Below are 14,784 nucleotides of genomic sequence, written 5' to 3' on the forward strand. Positions count from 1 at the left end.
GGGAGAATCACAGGTGAACTTGAATGACACGGTTTCAGACGGGCGACATGCATGCACGACTTCTGGCTGAAGGTTTCTAGAAGGATACTTGGGGTGCAGAAGGGTGACCTCATAGGTCACATCGGTGAGTTGCTGCAAGAAGCGGTAAAGGCCCACGTAGCGAGGCAGAAGTTTCTCGCACGTGACGACACGGCGAGCCGGGAGTCAAAGGAGTACGAGGGAACCAGGAGGGTAGTAGTCTAGTAGACGTCACGGTGATGAAGGTCGTAACGGCACTTTTGAGAGCTCTGAGATGCACCAAGCCGCTCTCGAGCAATGTGGCGGGCGGCATCTGCGCGGGCGATGGCATCTGAAGCGTCTGCAGGAAGAGTCGCCTAGAGGTAGCAAGGTGTCAAAGGGAAGTAAAGGGTCGCGGCCGAAAAGTAAGCAGAAAGGAGAATATCCGGCTGTATCATGCCTTGAGGAGTTGTAGGCGAACGTTACGAAAGGCAAAGATACGTCCCAGTCACGATGGTGGTCGGACATATACATTGACAGCATGTCGGTCTGTGTGCGATTAAGGCGCTCAGTAAGACCGTTCGTTTGTGGATGGTAGGCCGTTATGAAGTTGTGGCGCGCAGCGCATGAGCGAAGAAGGTCATGAACAACTTTTGAAAGGAAGCAGCGACCGCGATCGGTGAGCAGTCGAAGGGGAGCTCCATGAGCCAAGATGACGTCATGCAGAAGAAAGCAACGTCGGAGGTGCAGCTGATGGGGATAGCTCTGGTTATAGCATACCGGGTGGTATAACCAGTAGCTGCAGCAATCCAATAATCAATTTGTTCCCTGAAACCAAAGTGGGAAACGATCCAAGAAGACCGATGCCCACCCGAGAAAGCGGCTCAGTCGGCACTGCGATATGTTGCAGAAGCCCACTATGTTGAAGCGAGGGTGTCTTGCGGCGCTGACATAGCTCACAAGCGGCGACGTAGCGATGGACAGGGCGGTAAGGACTAGGCCAGTAAAATAGTCGTCGCACGCTGTCGTAAGTGCGTTACACTCCCAGGTGTCCTGCTGTAGGGGCGTCATGATGTCGGGCGAAAACAGCGGAGCGCAGATGAGCCAGAACAACCAACTAGGGTGTCTCGATGCGCGCGCCGCGTGCATCAAGGCACCCTACAGCCAACAAGAGGTCCGCGCCATCTGGGCGCATATTGCGTTGGTATAATGTCTCGTTATGAAGCACAAACATGCTGGCGGAAGGATCGGAGTTGTTGCGCAGCTGGTCAATAATGAGTCGCAGTGCAGGATTATGACGCTGTTCGCAGCCGATGTTGATAAAGTACGAGATGGTTGTCGTCGGCAGTATGGTCGGACAAATTGGGAGGATCTACGAGATGGCGGGACAAGCAGTCAGCGTGTTGGTGTAATTGGCCTAACTTGTAAAGCACTGTAAACGTGTACTCTTGTATGCGCAAGGCCCAGCGGCCTAAGCGGGACAGCCAACACAAAACATGATGGTCTGTCACTATGCAGAAGGACCTCTCAAATAAATAAAGGCGGAATTTAGTCAACGCTAAAACAAGGTCAAAGTGTTCCCCCTCAGCTATTGAATAATTGCGCTCAGAGGAAGAAAGCAGCTAGCTACTGACATAGGCAATTACGCGGGAGCAGCCATGCTGATACTGGGTAAGGATAGCGCCAATACCATGGCCGCTTGCTAAAATCATACAATTTAATTATAACGTTCGTTTTGAGGAATTACAAAATTATTGGGCGATTAGTCTTTTTGTCAACTGCTTTCAATGCACGCGCAAAAGTGATCGATGCACGAGCAAAAGTGATATATATATCTATATATATATATATATATATATATATATATATATATATATATATATATATATATATATATATATATATATATATATATATATAAGAACGGTATTCGAGGTCGCATGGTCCCATGACAATTTTTGTTTCCAATTACATTTTTATATTTGATGGGAAAATGTCTCAACACAACGGAACGAAACTCAGTCTTGCAAGATACAGCGTAGTTTTCTCGGGAAAACAAATCGTATATTACTAGAGGTGGAAGACACTATTTTTGCCATTTCAAAAAGTTGCAAGTTTGGAGACTTGCTGCTTCCGCACTAAAATCTTGTAATCTATTACTTTTTGCTCATAACTCTATGACACCTTTACTTTTATAGAAAAAGTATTATAAACGCGTTTTGTTACCGCAGTTGATTCAGTAAAAAATTGTAAACTTTGCTCCAGGAGCGACGCACTGCAAAAAAGTTCACTTTCAACTTTATATACTGGAATGATGAGTTAAGCAGTTTGCACTAAAGGTTTTTTCTATTTATTACGTGAGTTACGTTTTTAATGTCACACAAAATTTGGAGCTCTATATTACTAGGTGTATTCCCCACAAGGCATCAAAATCGCCCAAAATCTGAAAACAGCAAAAAGGGACAATTTTGATTCCAATTTGAAACAAACCATTATCTTCGATTTGTATTAAAATCCCTCTCAAGAATCCTCAGTACCTCACAAATATTACGGACCAAAAAGTGTTGCATTATATTATTGAAAGTTATAAAAATAGATATAAAACCTAGCGCTCGTCCTGAAAATTTTCAATATTCAGCTTACATTCTGGCACGACTCAAAAAAGTGTTGCCACTGACACTATTTGTATATATTATCCACGCCTTGTTCTTTATTGCTCAAAAAAACATCAAGTTCTAGAATTTTCCGTTCTTTCTCCATATTATTTTTAAATCGACCAAAATTCAAGAATATTATAAAATGGGCAACTTTGACACGAATTTAAGTATCTACCCCAACTTCGATATTTATCGAAATTAACTAAGAACAATCCTAAGTATTTTGTAAATATCAGGTACTAAAAATTATGGCAGTATGTAAACTAATGATCTAAAGATATATATCAAAATGAACGCAATTTTTAGCGCCCGAGAGCCATTCTTTCGTTGAAATAAAGGCTTCATTCATTCATTCATTTCATAGAAGGGTTCAGGGCTTCCCCTTAAGGGTAGGCGTCAAACTTTGGACTTATAGTAGTTACTGATATCAGTTACATTTTATCTTATGCAGTATCCAAATCTATTTCAATGCTTTTAAAGTCGTTTTCTGCTTGTTGGCGGGGTTGATGATAGCTTCAAATGGAATAAATTCGCAATTTCTTGCAATTTCATGGAAGAACGCAACTGACGGTTGAAATTTTTCCTTACCCTGTATATTGTTTTTTGTTTTTGTTTTTATTTTATTGAGAGGTGCAGTGGTATTCTATCTAGTTCTCAAATATATTATTTTATTCCTTGGGTATTCAAAAAATAACAATACCCTAATTTTAATACCATTTTTTCGAATGTGCACAAAAGTACAATCAATTAGCAAAGTGCTTTGCAGCATCATAATTTTGGTGCAATTTTATATTTCTTTATGACAGCAGCATGAATGAGCTGAGATGACGAGTATTCTTGTCGGTAGAGCTATCTAGTTCAATGAAAACGCGAGCCAAATCGGAGTAAACCCGCCCTCCACATAAACTGCAGGTTACGCTTTGCAGGTTACATGGACAGTGGGTTCGCTCCGTGCTGCTCGCTTTTTTTTTTTTTTGGCAAAGATATCTCTGTCGACGAGAATACTCACCATCTCTACCCATCCGTGCTGCTTCTACAAATCAATTTTAATTCTAGCAAAACTGTCATGCTGCCAAGCTTTTTGTTTTTGATCGTACTTAGGTGCACATTACATAAATCAACCTAAAAATGTATTATTGTTAATTTTTGTCATAACCGAGAAATGAAATAATATCATTAAGAACTGGATTAAATAGCACTGCACCCCGCAATAAAAGAGATTACGGGATAGAGAAAAAGTTCAAACACCACTAGCGTTCTCCCATGAAATCGCAAGAAAACGCGAACTTATTCCATTTTAAGCTATCATCAACCCTGTCAACAAGCAGAAAACGACTTTATAAGAATTGAGATGGCTTTGGATATTGCATAGGATAAAATGCAACTAAATTCAGTAAATACTAAGTCCGAAGTTTGACGCCTACTCCTTAGGGGAAGCCCTGATCACTTTTATAAAATAAAAATTGCGTTCACTTTCATATTTATTTTTATGTTAGTTTACACAATGCAATACGTTCAGTACCTAATATTTATAGAGTACTTGTAATTTTTTTAGTGGATTTCGATAAATATCGAATTCGTGGTAAATTTTTAAATTCCCATTTTTATATATTCTTCAATTTTGGTCGGTTTAGAAATAATATGGAGAAAGAACGGACAACTCTAGAGCTTAAAGTTTTTCATAAATAAAAAACACAGCTAGGATAATATATACAAAAAGTTTCAGTGGCAACACTTTTTCGAGTCGTACCAGAATGTAGGGCTGAATATCGACAATTTTCAGGATATGCGCTAGGTTTAATATTTATTTTTATAACTTTAAACAATATAATGCAACACCTTTTTTAATCCGTCATTTTTCAGAGGTACTGAGGATTCATGAGAGGGATTTTATAAAAATCGAAGATAATGTGTTTTTGTTTTGTTTTTTTTTTAACTGGTATTTCAGGAGATTTTGATGCCTTGTGGCGAACGCACCTAGAAATCTAGAGCTCCAAATTTTGTTTGAAATTAATAACATAGCCCGCATAATAAAAATAAAATGTTTTAGTGCTAACAACTTTACTCATCATGCAAGTATGTAAGGCTAAAAGTGAACTTTTTTGCAGCGCGTTGCTCCTGAAGCAAAGTTCACGATGTTTTACTAATTTAACTGCAACAACAACACGGATTTATAATAGTTGTAAAAGTAAACGTTGCATAGATTTAGTGAGTAAAACGTAATAGATGACAAGGTCTTAGTGCGGAATCAGCAAGTCTCCAACCTTGCAACTTTTTGAAATAGCAGAAACGGCGTTTTCCTCCTCTAGAGGTATGCGATGTTTTTCTGAGAAAACTACGCCGTATATTGCAAAACTAAGGTTCGTTCCTCTGTGTCGGGTTTCACCGCATCGAGCTCTGTGTTGGTTCAGTGCGGTTGACGAGCAACATGGCAGCGCGAACTCGAAAGTCAAGCTGGTTCATAAAGTGTTCCTTGTCTTTGTTGCATCTCCATACTGTCAAGGCGTTCGCAATTGCCGTATGTAGTAGGCGGAAGATAATTCTCATGTAACCCTTCCAAATGTTATTTCTGTACCTTGGATTCAAGGAATCAATTATATCAACACCTCCATGCTTTTACAAGAGCGTGGTGAAGGAAAAGCGCAAGGGACGGGACGCAGTGACACGAAAAAGCACAAACACAAGGCGCTGAAATGCAAATGAATTTGTAATGCAAACTTCCACTGAGTGCGGCCTGGTGACATTGATTACACTGCTCTATTTCCTGTTGTCCTTTTCAACTGCATACAAACTTGTTTGGAAAACCATATTCTAAAGTAAAGAGTCTGGAATTAGGGCAAGGAGGTAGTTAATCGATATGTGCGTCGTGCACGTTGACCCTTTGATCACCAATAAACCCAACAGGCTTCCCTTTATTGACGATTAACAATGTGCTATACTTTCTCGCAGTAGAAGCCCTGATTTCATTTCATTTATTTTACCCTCAAAGCCCGAGGGCACGCCCGAGGGCATTGAAGAGGGGAGTGGTAGTATAAAGTAGTTATGTACAGAGTGTTTCAATTCTAATTATACAATTTTAGCTAAGGCGGAACAAAAACACTGATGATCGATGATGGAGGAAGTGGTTCCGGGAAGGTGGTTCCAGTCCAGTCCAGAAGGTGGTTCCTTGAGCTCGAGGCAGCCCTTAGGCCATAATTTATTGAAGCACCGTTAGCATGTAGTGGCTCGCTGTCATCACCTTCCTCTTCTGAGCTGCTTGAAGCGTTACTGTCGCAGTTCAGTACATCAACCGATTGGCGAAATCGGAGTTCGACATAATGCGTGACTTTCATGTCCTTTAGACGCAGTAGTAGATGGGATAACTTCTACCTTCTATTAGCCAATAATTCGATAAATCCGCGTTTGAGTTTTTTTTTTTTTTTTTTTTTTTATTGATGAAGGAGCTTAGTAGTATCCATTTTGCTGGCACACTTACCCTCCTTAGATTTTCCTTCCCCTGGGAAAATTGACTGTTCTTTTTGTAGGCTTCGGGCAGTCACTTTTTTCTGTGAAAACTATTCAATGTAAAATTTAATGTCTAACGCGAAATCGAAACTAAATAAATATGATTTAAGGCATCAAATCTGGACGATGAAATATGCGTAGCAATCCGAAATTGTATTTCCAAAAGCAATATTTTACGAAAGGATTAATCAAAACTTGTAATAAAACAGTTAAGTAGCTGAAAAGAAAAAAAAAAGATTGTCTGAAATGTGCAAAATGTTTGGCCTTTCATTGGCCACTCTCTGTGGAAAAAGACGAGTCTACCTGGAATAGTATTTTGGCGCAAAATAATGACTGAACACGCAGAAAGACCCCAACGACAAAATCAGAGGGACATTTACACTTTGCCTTAAGGGTATGATGCGGTAGTGGCCTGTGCTCTCTGGGGTGTTTCCTCTTTGAGAAATCTACGTTGTAGATGCGTCAATTGCAGTCAGAAAGCTGCTTTCAAACTGACAACGCGGAGGCGCCATCTGTCTTGACAAGGACATATCCGGTCTCGATGGGGTTCTGGTGGCCGCCGCACGCCGGCGCCAATGGGGTACGGCGATTAAAGCCCCTCAATAAACTAAAAGTAGCGCCATCTCCTCTCTCCTCCTCCGGCGGCGCCGCTCCTCCTCTCGCATTTCGACCGTGGCTCCACCTACGCGGGGCGCGACCAGCGCGCGCGCTCTCCGAAGCAGACGCCGGTCACAGCCGTCTCGATCGGCGCGCGGCGTGGCCGCGCGCGCGCGCCCGATCGAGGCGGCCGTGCGGCGGTACATTGCGCTGGCGCCGGGTCTCACCAGAGCATTTCAGCTTGCATTTTGTCGCAATGGGTTCAGGTTAAAATATTACTCGCTGCTGAAACATAATTACCGAATGTTGACAGGGATTTCCCGCCAAAGTGTCTTACACCACATGTACGCGATTTCGGCGTTGGTTCAACTCGCCGTTATCTCCGTGTGTCCGTAGTTCGTCACCCTTGGCCAACCTCAGCGGCATGCTTTAAAAAAATTGTAACTAGGCGGCGGACAGGAACAATTTAGCAACAGTCTGTGTGTGGTTTCTTTGCCGTTAAACGTGAGAAGCGTGGTAGCAGTTTTTTTTTATATTTTGCGCTGAAACGGTTCCGTTTTCAATTGTCAGTGTGTGACACCATTTGTACGCGATGTCTGCGTTGGTGGAACTCGTCTTCACCTCCGTGCTTCTATCAGCCGCCGGCCAAAGTGCGCAACATGCTTGAAAAAAAAAATTAACTAAATTAAGCGGAGAACAATTTAGCAGCAGTCCGCGTGGTTTCTTTGCAACTGACTGACTTGTGAGCTACCGGTAAACTTGACAAGCGTGATAGCAGTTTTCTTTAATAACGTTGTTTATTGCCTCAGTGCTAAAAGAATATGTAAAAATAAAATAAATGAGGTATGAAACATCAATTAATAGCGAAAACCATATTGCTTTACTTTGTGTACATATATGGTGGAAAACAAAAAGCAGGATCCATCAAATACTGTAAGTATACATTTATGCAGACTTGCTCAAGATGCAAACAAACTAGACAGGGCATAAATGAGGTTTAAAGATGCTCTGTACAACATGAAATAATATGGGAGAGACATACCTGTAGAAAATAAGATCACAGAAAAAATTGTCAACACATATATAGTAGGATACAACTTAATAAAACAGCAGTTACTAACTATATCAGTGGTAAGCAGTGTATGTATCACTCCGCAAAACAGCGAAGAGAACCAGTTTTGAATATTTGACAAACCAAAGAAACCAGAGCCATGAAAATTCTTGTGCTTTTAATTTGTTTTGATTATTAGTTTATTGTTCAGGTAACCATAAAAGCATTAACAGACTAGTTTGTGCCACGGAGGAACTCTGTGTGTCAGTTACTGCACGCATGATTGTATCCAACTAGACAATTTTGGACACATTCTTAAAAGGGAAATCATTGTCTTCTTCAAGTGAATGACTTGAGGATCAGTTACTTAAACAACAGGGGCAGGTTCTCAAAAATATTCTGAAAATAATTATGGCACAAGTACAAATTTGCAATGAACTTAGTGGACACTAACATATGTGGCTGTGTACAAAATATGTCAAACAAAATTAGTATCAAAACTCCTTTAGCTTAACAGACAGAAGTATATCTAGTATCACAGATATGTGGGCAATTTCACCGGTTGTGTCAAGCTGCCTACCTGACGTTATCTTACATTACTGGTTGCCACCTGTTTACCAACACTCCTACTGCCACATTTCACAGCAGCTCTGATATCAGCCATGCGCTGGTTTTCTTTACGCAAATATATGTGAAGCCTTGTTTTCAGATAAACCTTTAGAAGTTTCTCTGCAATATTGTGGCAATCTGGAAAGCAATTCATATGAGAAACACTTTTTAGCACTGAGGCTTCAAGCTGAGGAACTGTTAGCTCACTATTCAAAACTCGTGTGCTGTTGACACGGAAAATGTTTTCAGCACTTTCCAAATATTGAACAACAGCTGGTGATGGCACAGCAAGGTGTATCTTCTCCGTGTAAGATTTAAGAGAAGTAAGTGTGTTTGCAGAATTGCATGTTACAGCTTTTTCACATTCAGCACAAGTAGTCATGTTTCTTTGGACACTGCTCACAACATACCCAGCAAGGTACTCAAACGACTCTTGCTCGAGATCATTTAACATGAGAATTTCACCAGGGAGAGCAACGTTAGTGGTGTCAACATTCTCTTTCTGTTTTTCAGGTAAGCTGCTCAGGCCTACTAGCGAGTGCCCTGTATCATGATCATAGCTACCACTTTTACTTGGCCTAAAGAACTGTGCCATTGTTGCAGCACGAATTGCGCAGCGAAAGTCGAGTGGTCTAGGAATCGGATTTTTAGACCGAAGTGTTGAAAAAAGATTTTCTAGGGGATCTTGACTAAATCTACTGAGCAGCACGCAGACATACCCTTTCTTATTAAGGTAATAATCCTGAAGCTCAAGGGCAACTGTAGTGACTAAAATGACACCAGTTTGAATTGGCTTCCATGAATGCTTTTCATCACCTATTTTAATGGCTGAAAACAAGCTAATGATATCTTTTAGGAAAGAAACTGTCTCGGCATGTTTCACCTCATCAAACTTGCTAATGCCAAGTTTTGTAGTTCTAGATGTCATTATTTTAAACCATTTAAAAACTGTTTCAAAGAAGTATGCTGTAGTCAGGGCATGGTCTGGCAGGGAGCCTCTTTGAACTAGAAGGCGTAATGCAGCTGCTGTGTCGTGGTTAAAAAGAGAAAATGCCAATCCAACTTTCATTTTTTCAAAATGACCAGGGTCGAGGCAAGAGGGCTTCAGATGAGGTGCAATGTTTAGGTCAAGTTTTGAGTCGAGTTCGACAAGCTTTTCAACATAAGCTAGGCTCACTTCATTTGAGGTTAAACCATTTTTTTTAACAACATCTTCGGGAAGAAATATTGACTGTCCTCGTGTGAGGTGGTTGCGCAGATTTTTCAATAGATGTGCCACATCTGCCATAAAGTAGAGCTGTCTGCTGCTGTCACATGGATGGCAGCAGGACACTTTGCTGCGACAGTGCTTTCCAACAACAATTCCAAATTCTTTCCATAGTGCCTGGTTGCCGCCTCCCATATCACAGACTACGGCATCTATCATGATCCCAATCTTTTCGCATTCTTTGATAATTTCAAGGATTATACCTTTCACATTTTTGCTGCAAAAAGAATTTGATGTTAAATGGTAAGCCACAGTCTGTTTCCACCGCGTAGTGACTCCAGCCAGCATGAAAACGAGGCCATGAGTGGCTAGGGCATCATCAGGGAGGTTGCCATTTGCTAATGGAACTGTAGGCTTCCCAATCACAGTTTCCGTCCCTTGATCGTAGGCGATTCCCGGTGTTAGCTGCATTTCGTCTAATATTAGTACGGCATGTCGTTCATAATCTTCCATGAGCTTCACCTGGTAAAGAGATGATTACACGTAAATGTATGCTGCATCGCAATGAATGCTAAAGAGCATGAAAACATGCTTGAGCAGGTTATCCTGCACAGCTGAACTAGGCACAAGCCTCAAAACAAGAAAAACAAAGGCAATGGCTCTGAACTGTGTGTCGAATATATTTGATAAACACAAAAGGATCCAGGAAAACAGTATGCTCTTAAGGTGCACTGAAGCCGTGCACTGAGTCAGTAGAGAAGAAATCTGCTATACTCACTTTGAGAGCCAGAGATGGTAAGATTTCATGAAGTATGCCAGGCAAAAACTTGAAATTTTCTAGGTGTCTCTGCAGGGTACGTTCAGATGGCAGGGGTGTCCCAATCTCTCGTACGACATTATAACCCCGAGATCCACAAGCGAGCCTGATCTTCAATCCCTTTTCAATTGTAGCAGTTGACCATGGTGTGCCACGCATTGTAGGCAATTCCAGGCATTTGAGCTGGTCATTTGCAAGAAAGTGACAACTTTGTTCCTTCAGGATGTTTTTTCCTCGAACTGCAGCATTCTTTTGTCGCTGACAGATGGCCAGTCTTCGGTTTTGGCTTTGCACCAAGCTCTCAAGTTCCGATATTCTCTTGTGTAGAGCAGCCACATTTTCTAGAGAAAGGACTTGATCTGTTGAATGCCCTAATTGAAAAAAGGAACAAACTATATCATGAAGTGTGAACAGTGGCGTCATGTGTGCATATTGTTGAAAGAGCTTCCACATTATAATTATGGCAATCCCTTTTGAAAACACTGCAAAAAATTCTCACCATCAACTTGAGTTGCAGGTGCAGGAGGAAACTCGTGGCTAGATGTAATGGGAATTTGTGAGTCTGTGGATGCTGCAGTTGCTTGGCAGGGAAACTTGGCACCGAAGCATTCTGCATAGAAAATGACGCAAAAATACTGTACAAGAACTGAAACAAGAAACAAATGCACAATAAAAATTTTCAGTTGTTACCTAAGATATACCAATAATTTATTTATATGCACCTAAGCCTCAGGTACAGAAACTATTCGCTGCAGTAGCATTAAGGTTTTGTTTGCTGCACTGTGTACATAAAGAAAACGGCTCATAATCAGCTGTCCAATTCAAACCTAGGTGAACGCAATTTCTTTCTAGCATGTACAACCTGTTATGCACTGATGCATGTGATAATTTAAAGGGAGTACATACAATCCATTCAGCTGGCAGGTATGTGACTTGAACCCTGATTTGTATAAGTTGTTCTAGTAAAAAATGATGTCATTTGCAACTATCATCATTCTTTTTATGTCTGTGGCGCTACAAATTTTGCTGTGCACTCTGATGGCGCTTTTGAATAACAAGATGTCATTTGCCAAATGGCAACTGTAAAAAAAAAATTACAGCATCAAATCCGCACCATCATCTTGGGCTGCAGAGTCTGGAAGAAGCTCGAGGCTAGTAGAAGCACAAGGAGTTTGTGTGCCTGCACATATTGTAGATGTTGAAAATGAGAATCGATAGAAGGAACATAACACAAGGGATATCCTGCTGAATGCATTTCATACAACACAGCACCCTTACCTTGCTGTGAACTCTGCAGCGAACTGTCTGCGTCTGAGCAGCCTGCACAGACAAGGACAACAAGTCACTAAATACATGTGCATACCACCAGTGTGCTGTATTAATGAATGGTAGCTGAGACCACTTAAAGGCAGTAGTACTTGTGTCCTCCTGGTAGCCAGAAGCTGTTCTGCAGGGTGACTCAGTGCCTGCATGATGGAGAAATATGAGTAGCTAAAAGAAGTTAAAATGGCAGCTGCCAAAAAGAAATCCTTACAGTCGATGTAGCCCACAGCTGCAAGCAGGAGCTCAAGACCACTGGGTGTTGAAGAAGCCTCTGTCTCTGTACACAACCTGTCTGTTAGGCAATAGAGGAAAAGAGATGGATGAAAGAAAAAAGGCTGGCTGTTCAAATAAAGTTCCAAGAGGGAACAATGATAAGGCCCCCTTGAATTACCGTTTTTAAATATCCCTTTATGCTCTAAGGCAATAAAAAATGTTATGAAGAAGAGCCCTCATGGTGACCCTATTGTGAATGAAATTTACCTTTCGATAATTGCGGCAGCATGCTGTCAGCAGGACCAGTTTCTAAAGATATATCAAAGCAAGAAACAAGAAACCAGGAACCTTCAGTAGGCTTTGCATCTTATCACATGCAGCATAGTAAATGGCTTTCGTTCACTCACCAACACTGTTGTCTGCTTGCGGCAATTCAAGAGACATGTTGCAAGGTGCTGCACCAGAACCTGCATGACAAGAAACAACAAACTCTGTTACTAAATATCAGCTTCATGCTTGAAATGCACGTACTTTCTCTGTAATTCAAATGAAGAAAGAGTACCTTAAATTTTACTATTACACACAGGTTCTGAACAAGTAAACAGAGAAGGCAATTTCATTTGTTGGCAGTGACACCTTCTCTGTCCAGATGAAATAATTTTTTTTTTCATGAAAAAGATCACTAACAGTCAATATACCAGCAAAAACATGGCATGAAAGTGTCAATTAGACAACACATGAAAAAATTAATTCCTATCCCATAATCGAGAGTGGACATATAAGCATGAAATGGTTACAAGCTCCGTGGCAGCCTTGTCGCCTTAGTGAGCGACAGCATAATTATAAGTTGTCGGCAGAAGCGAGCAGGCTTCCGGAGGGGGGTTACACATGTTAAGCGTGGAACACATGTTAGGCGTAATCTCACGTTTGGCTGGCGGCTTCCTGGGCGTCGGCTGTTTTCGATGCACGAAGAGGGATGGGAGGGCATCAGGTTTCAATTTCTTTATGCCATAGTTTTGGAGAACCAGCGGCTCGAACTGATCCTCCGTGAAATGGTCCTGCTCAACGGTAGAACAAAAAAACAATGACGCTATAAAACTGTGCTCCTTTAAAAAAAAAAAAAACAGCATCCTTGACTCGAAGTAACATACAACGGCAAGGGTTTGAATGCATATATATATATATACTTTGTGTTTAATTCTCTTTCCCCTAAACAGATTACATTACTAATTTATGTGATTATAAAAAAAAAAGACAAAGTACAATCCCCAATGCTTTCCTTGGCCTCGCCGACTGTTGGCTTCTTTCCTTCATATATATATATTGCCACGACTCAAGCCACAGGGAGCCGTCAAGGTACACGGTACCGTGAGGGTAAGACCCGAAAGTCAGGTTTGCGTCTAGCTCCGATGACAGCGTCCTAAAGCAGTGTCCAGCACCAGCGCGCGCTCGTGCCAACAACCGCTTCGTCGTCGTCGGCACCAAGCACGGCTGTCGCGCGGCTCTAGGCGCGTGGCAATATATATAGTTTCTATGCGACAAAATTCTGTGCAAGATTTCACGCGCGGGATTTGCTGCTATTTTCAGTATACTTGTAACCCATCCATGCGCCATGTCTTCTAGCGTCGCGGACAACGGAGCGAGCACTGGTCCCATGAGGTTCTTCTCCTTTCTTTAGAACTCGAATATGAGTGAACAATATGTTTGGTCAGCAAGTAAAACGTTCCTTTTTTGGCTAAGAGCCGTCACTGCTTCGTTAAATGCCGCGCATTCACGACACAGACAACGCCTCGGAAAGCATGACGCAATCGCTAGTAACCATTGCAAGGACACTGTCTACGCCTAATCGAGGTCTAATACGAAAACTGTGCAAATATATTGCGCGGGCATATGACACTTTGCTGGGCGGAAAAATGAACATATCTGTACACAGCGCGTGGCAGCAATAGGTTAGGGAGAAGAAATTGCTCACTTACCTCACAGAGCCGCGACCACGGTGTTGCATTGAAATTCGCCCGGCCAATTCGGTGAAGCCAGACCTTCCTCCCAGCAGCATTGCGATTCCCGGATGGTATTCTAAATAACCTCTTGCCATCCCGCTCAGTTGTGCTGCACCCGAATGCGCAGCAAGTCGGCATTTGAAACAAAAAACTTCAAAGGCCAGCGAAAAAGAGGTGCGAACCGCAGCAAAACACACGGCGATATGTGCCGCGCGCGCGCGCCGCCCGCCCCGCTGGAAAGGAGGAAGCCGCACGCCCAGCAAAAAAAAAAAGCGCGCGCGAGCACGTGACGGCGCTCGGCCAATGAGAGGGTCGAACGACGAAGGAGAGCGCCGGAGAGGAGGCGGGCGGCAAACTTCACATGTTGGCGCTACTTTTAGTCTATTGAGGGGCTTTAACGGCGATGGCAACGGCGTCTTTTCGACCGAACGAGCTGTAAATGATATCGCGTAAAAAACTAACCGGAGCATGAACACCGATGTTAAAGGCTAGTTTCCGTCGTCGTCGTTGTCATAACTTAATTCTAACGGTAAAAACAGCATGTTGAAACGCACTGCTGCTCAGGGTTTCTATAAGACCCACCGCAGACAAAGCGTAGTCACGAGAGTTGCGAAGTTTTCGATATGGCCATTACTGTCTTGAGCTTTGACGCCACGCCGGAGCATATTATTATTATTAATATTATTATTATTTTTATTATTATTATTATTATTATTATTATTATTATTATTATTATTATTATTATTATTATTATTATTATTATTATTATTATTATTATTATTATTATTATTATTATTATTATTATTATT

The 14,784-nt window shown here is 41.8% G+C and overlaps 1 protein-coding gene across 1 annotated transcript; it reads right to left on the reverse strand.

Moving 5' to 3' along the window:
• Nucleotides 1-239: 239 nt before the first annotated feature.
• Nucleotides 240-14,121, reverse strand: LOC146205304 (uncharacterized). Its single transcript, XM_084606695.1, has 8 exons — nucleotides 13,952-14,121; nucleotides 12,901-13,033; nucleotides 12,383-12,442; nucleotides 11,718-11,759; nucleotides 10,939-11,049; nucleotides 10,401-10,810; nucleotides 9,281-10,144; nucleotides 240-374 (listed from the first exon to the last, which is right to left on the reverse strand). The coding sequence occupies exons 1-8, from the start codon at nucleotides 14,111-14,113 to the stop codon at nucleotides 240-242; spliced, it is 1,917 nt and encodes a 638-aa protein (XP_084462821.1). The 5' UTR covers nucleotides 14,114-14,121.
• Between the last annotated feature and the right edge of the window lie 663 nt (nucleotides 14,122-14,784).

Source organism: Amblyomma maculatum, chromosome 1, assembly GCF_055883805.1.
Source record: "Amblyomma maculatum isolate TAMU_Amacu chromosome 1, ASM5588380v1, whole genome shotgun sequence".
Classification (NCBI taxonomy): Eukaryota; Metazoa; Arthropoda; class Arachnida; order Ixodida; family Ixodidae; genus Amblyomma; species Amblyomma maculatum.

Excerpts from the sequence above, each read along its gene's own strand:
- LOC146205304 (XM_084606695.1), bottom strand. The coding sequence starts at position 14,113 with ATGCCGACTTGCTGCGCATTCGGGTGCAGCACAACTGAGCGGGATGGC. Across the intron at positions 13,034-13,951 it reads CGTGGTCGCGGCTCTGTGAG|GACCATTTCACGGAGGATCA; the intron begins GTAAGTGAGCAA and ends ACCGTTGAGCAG. Across the intron at positions 11,760-12,382 it reads GCAAGCAGACAACAGTGTTG|GCTGCTCAGACGCAGACAGT; the intron begins GTGAGTGAACGA and ends TTGTCTGTGCAG.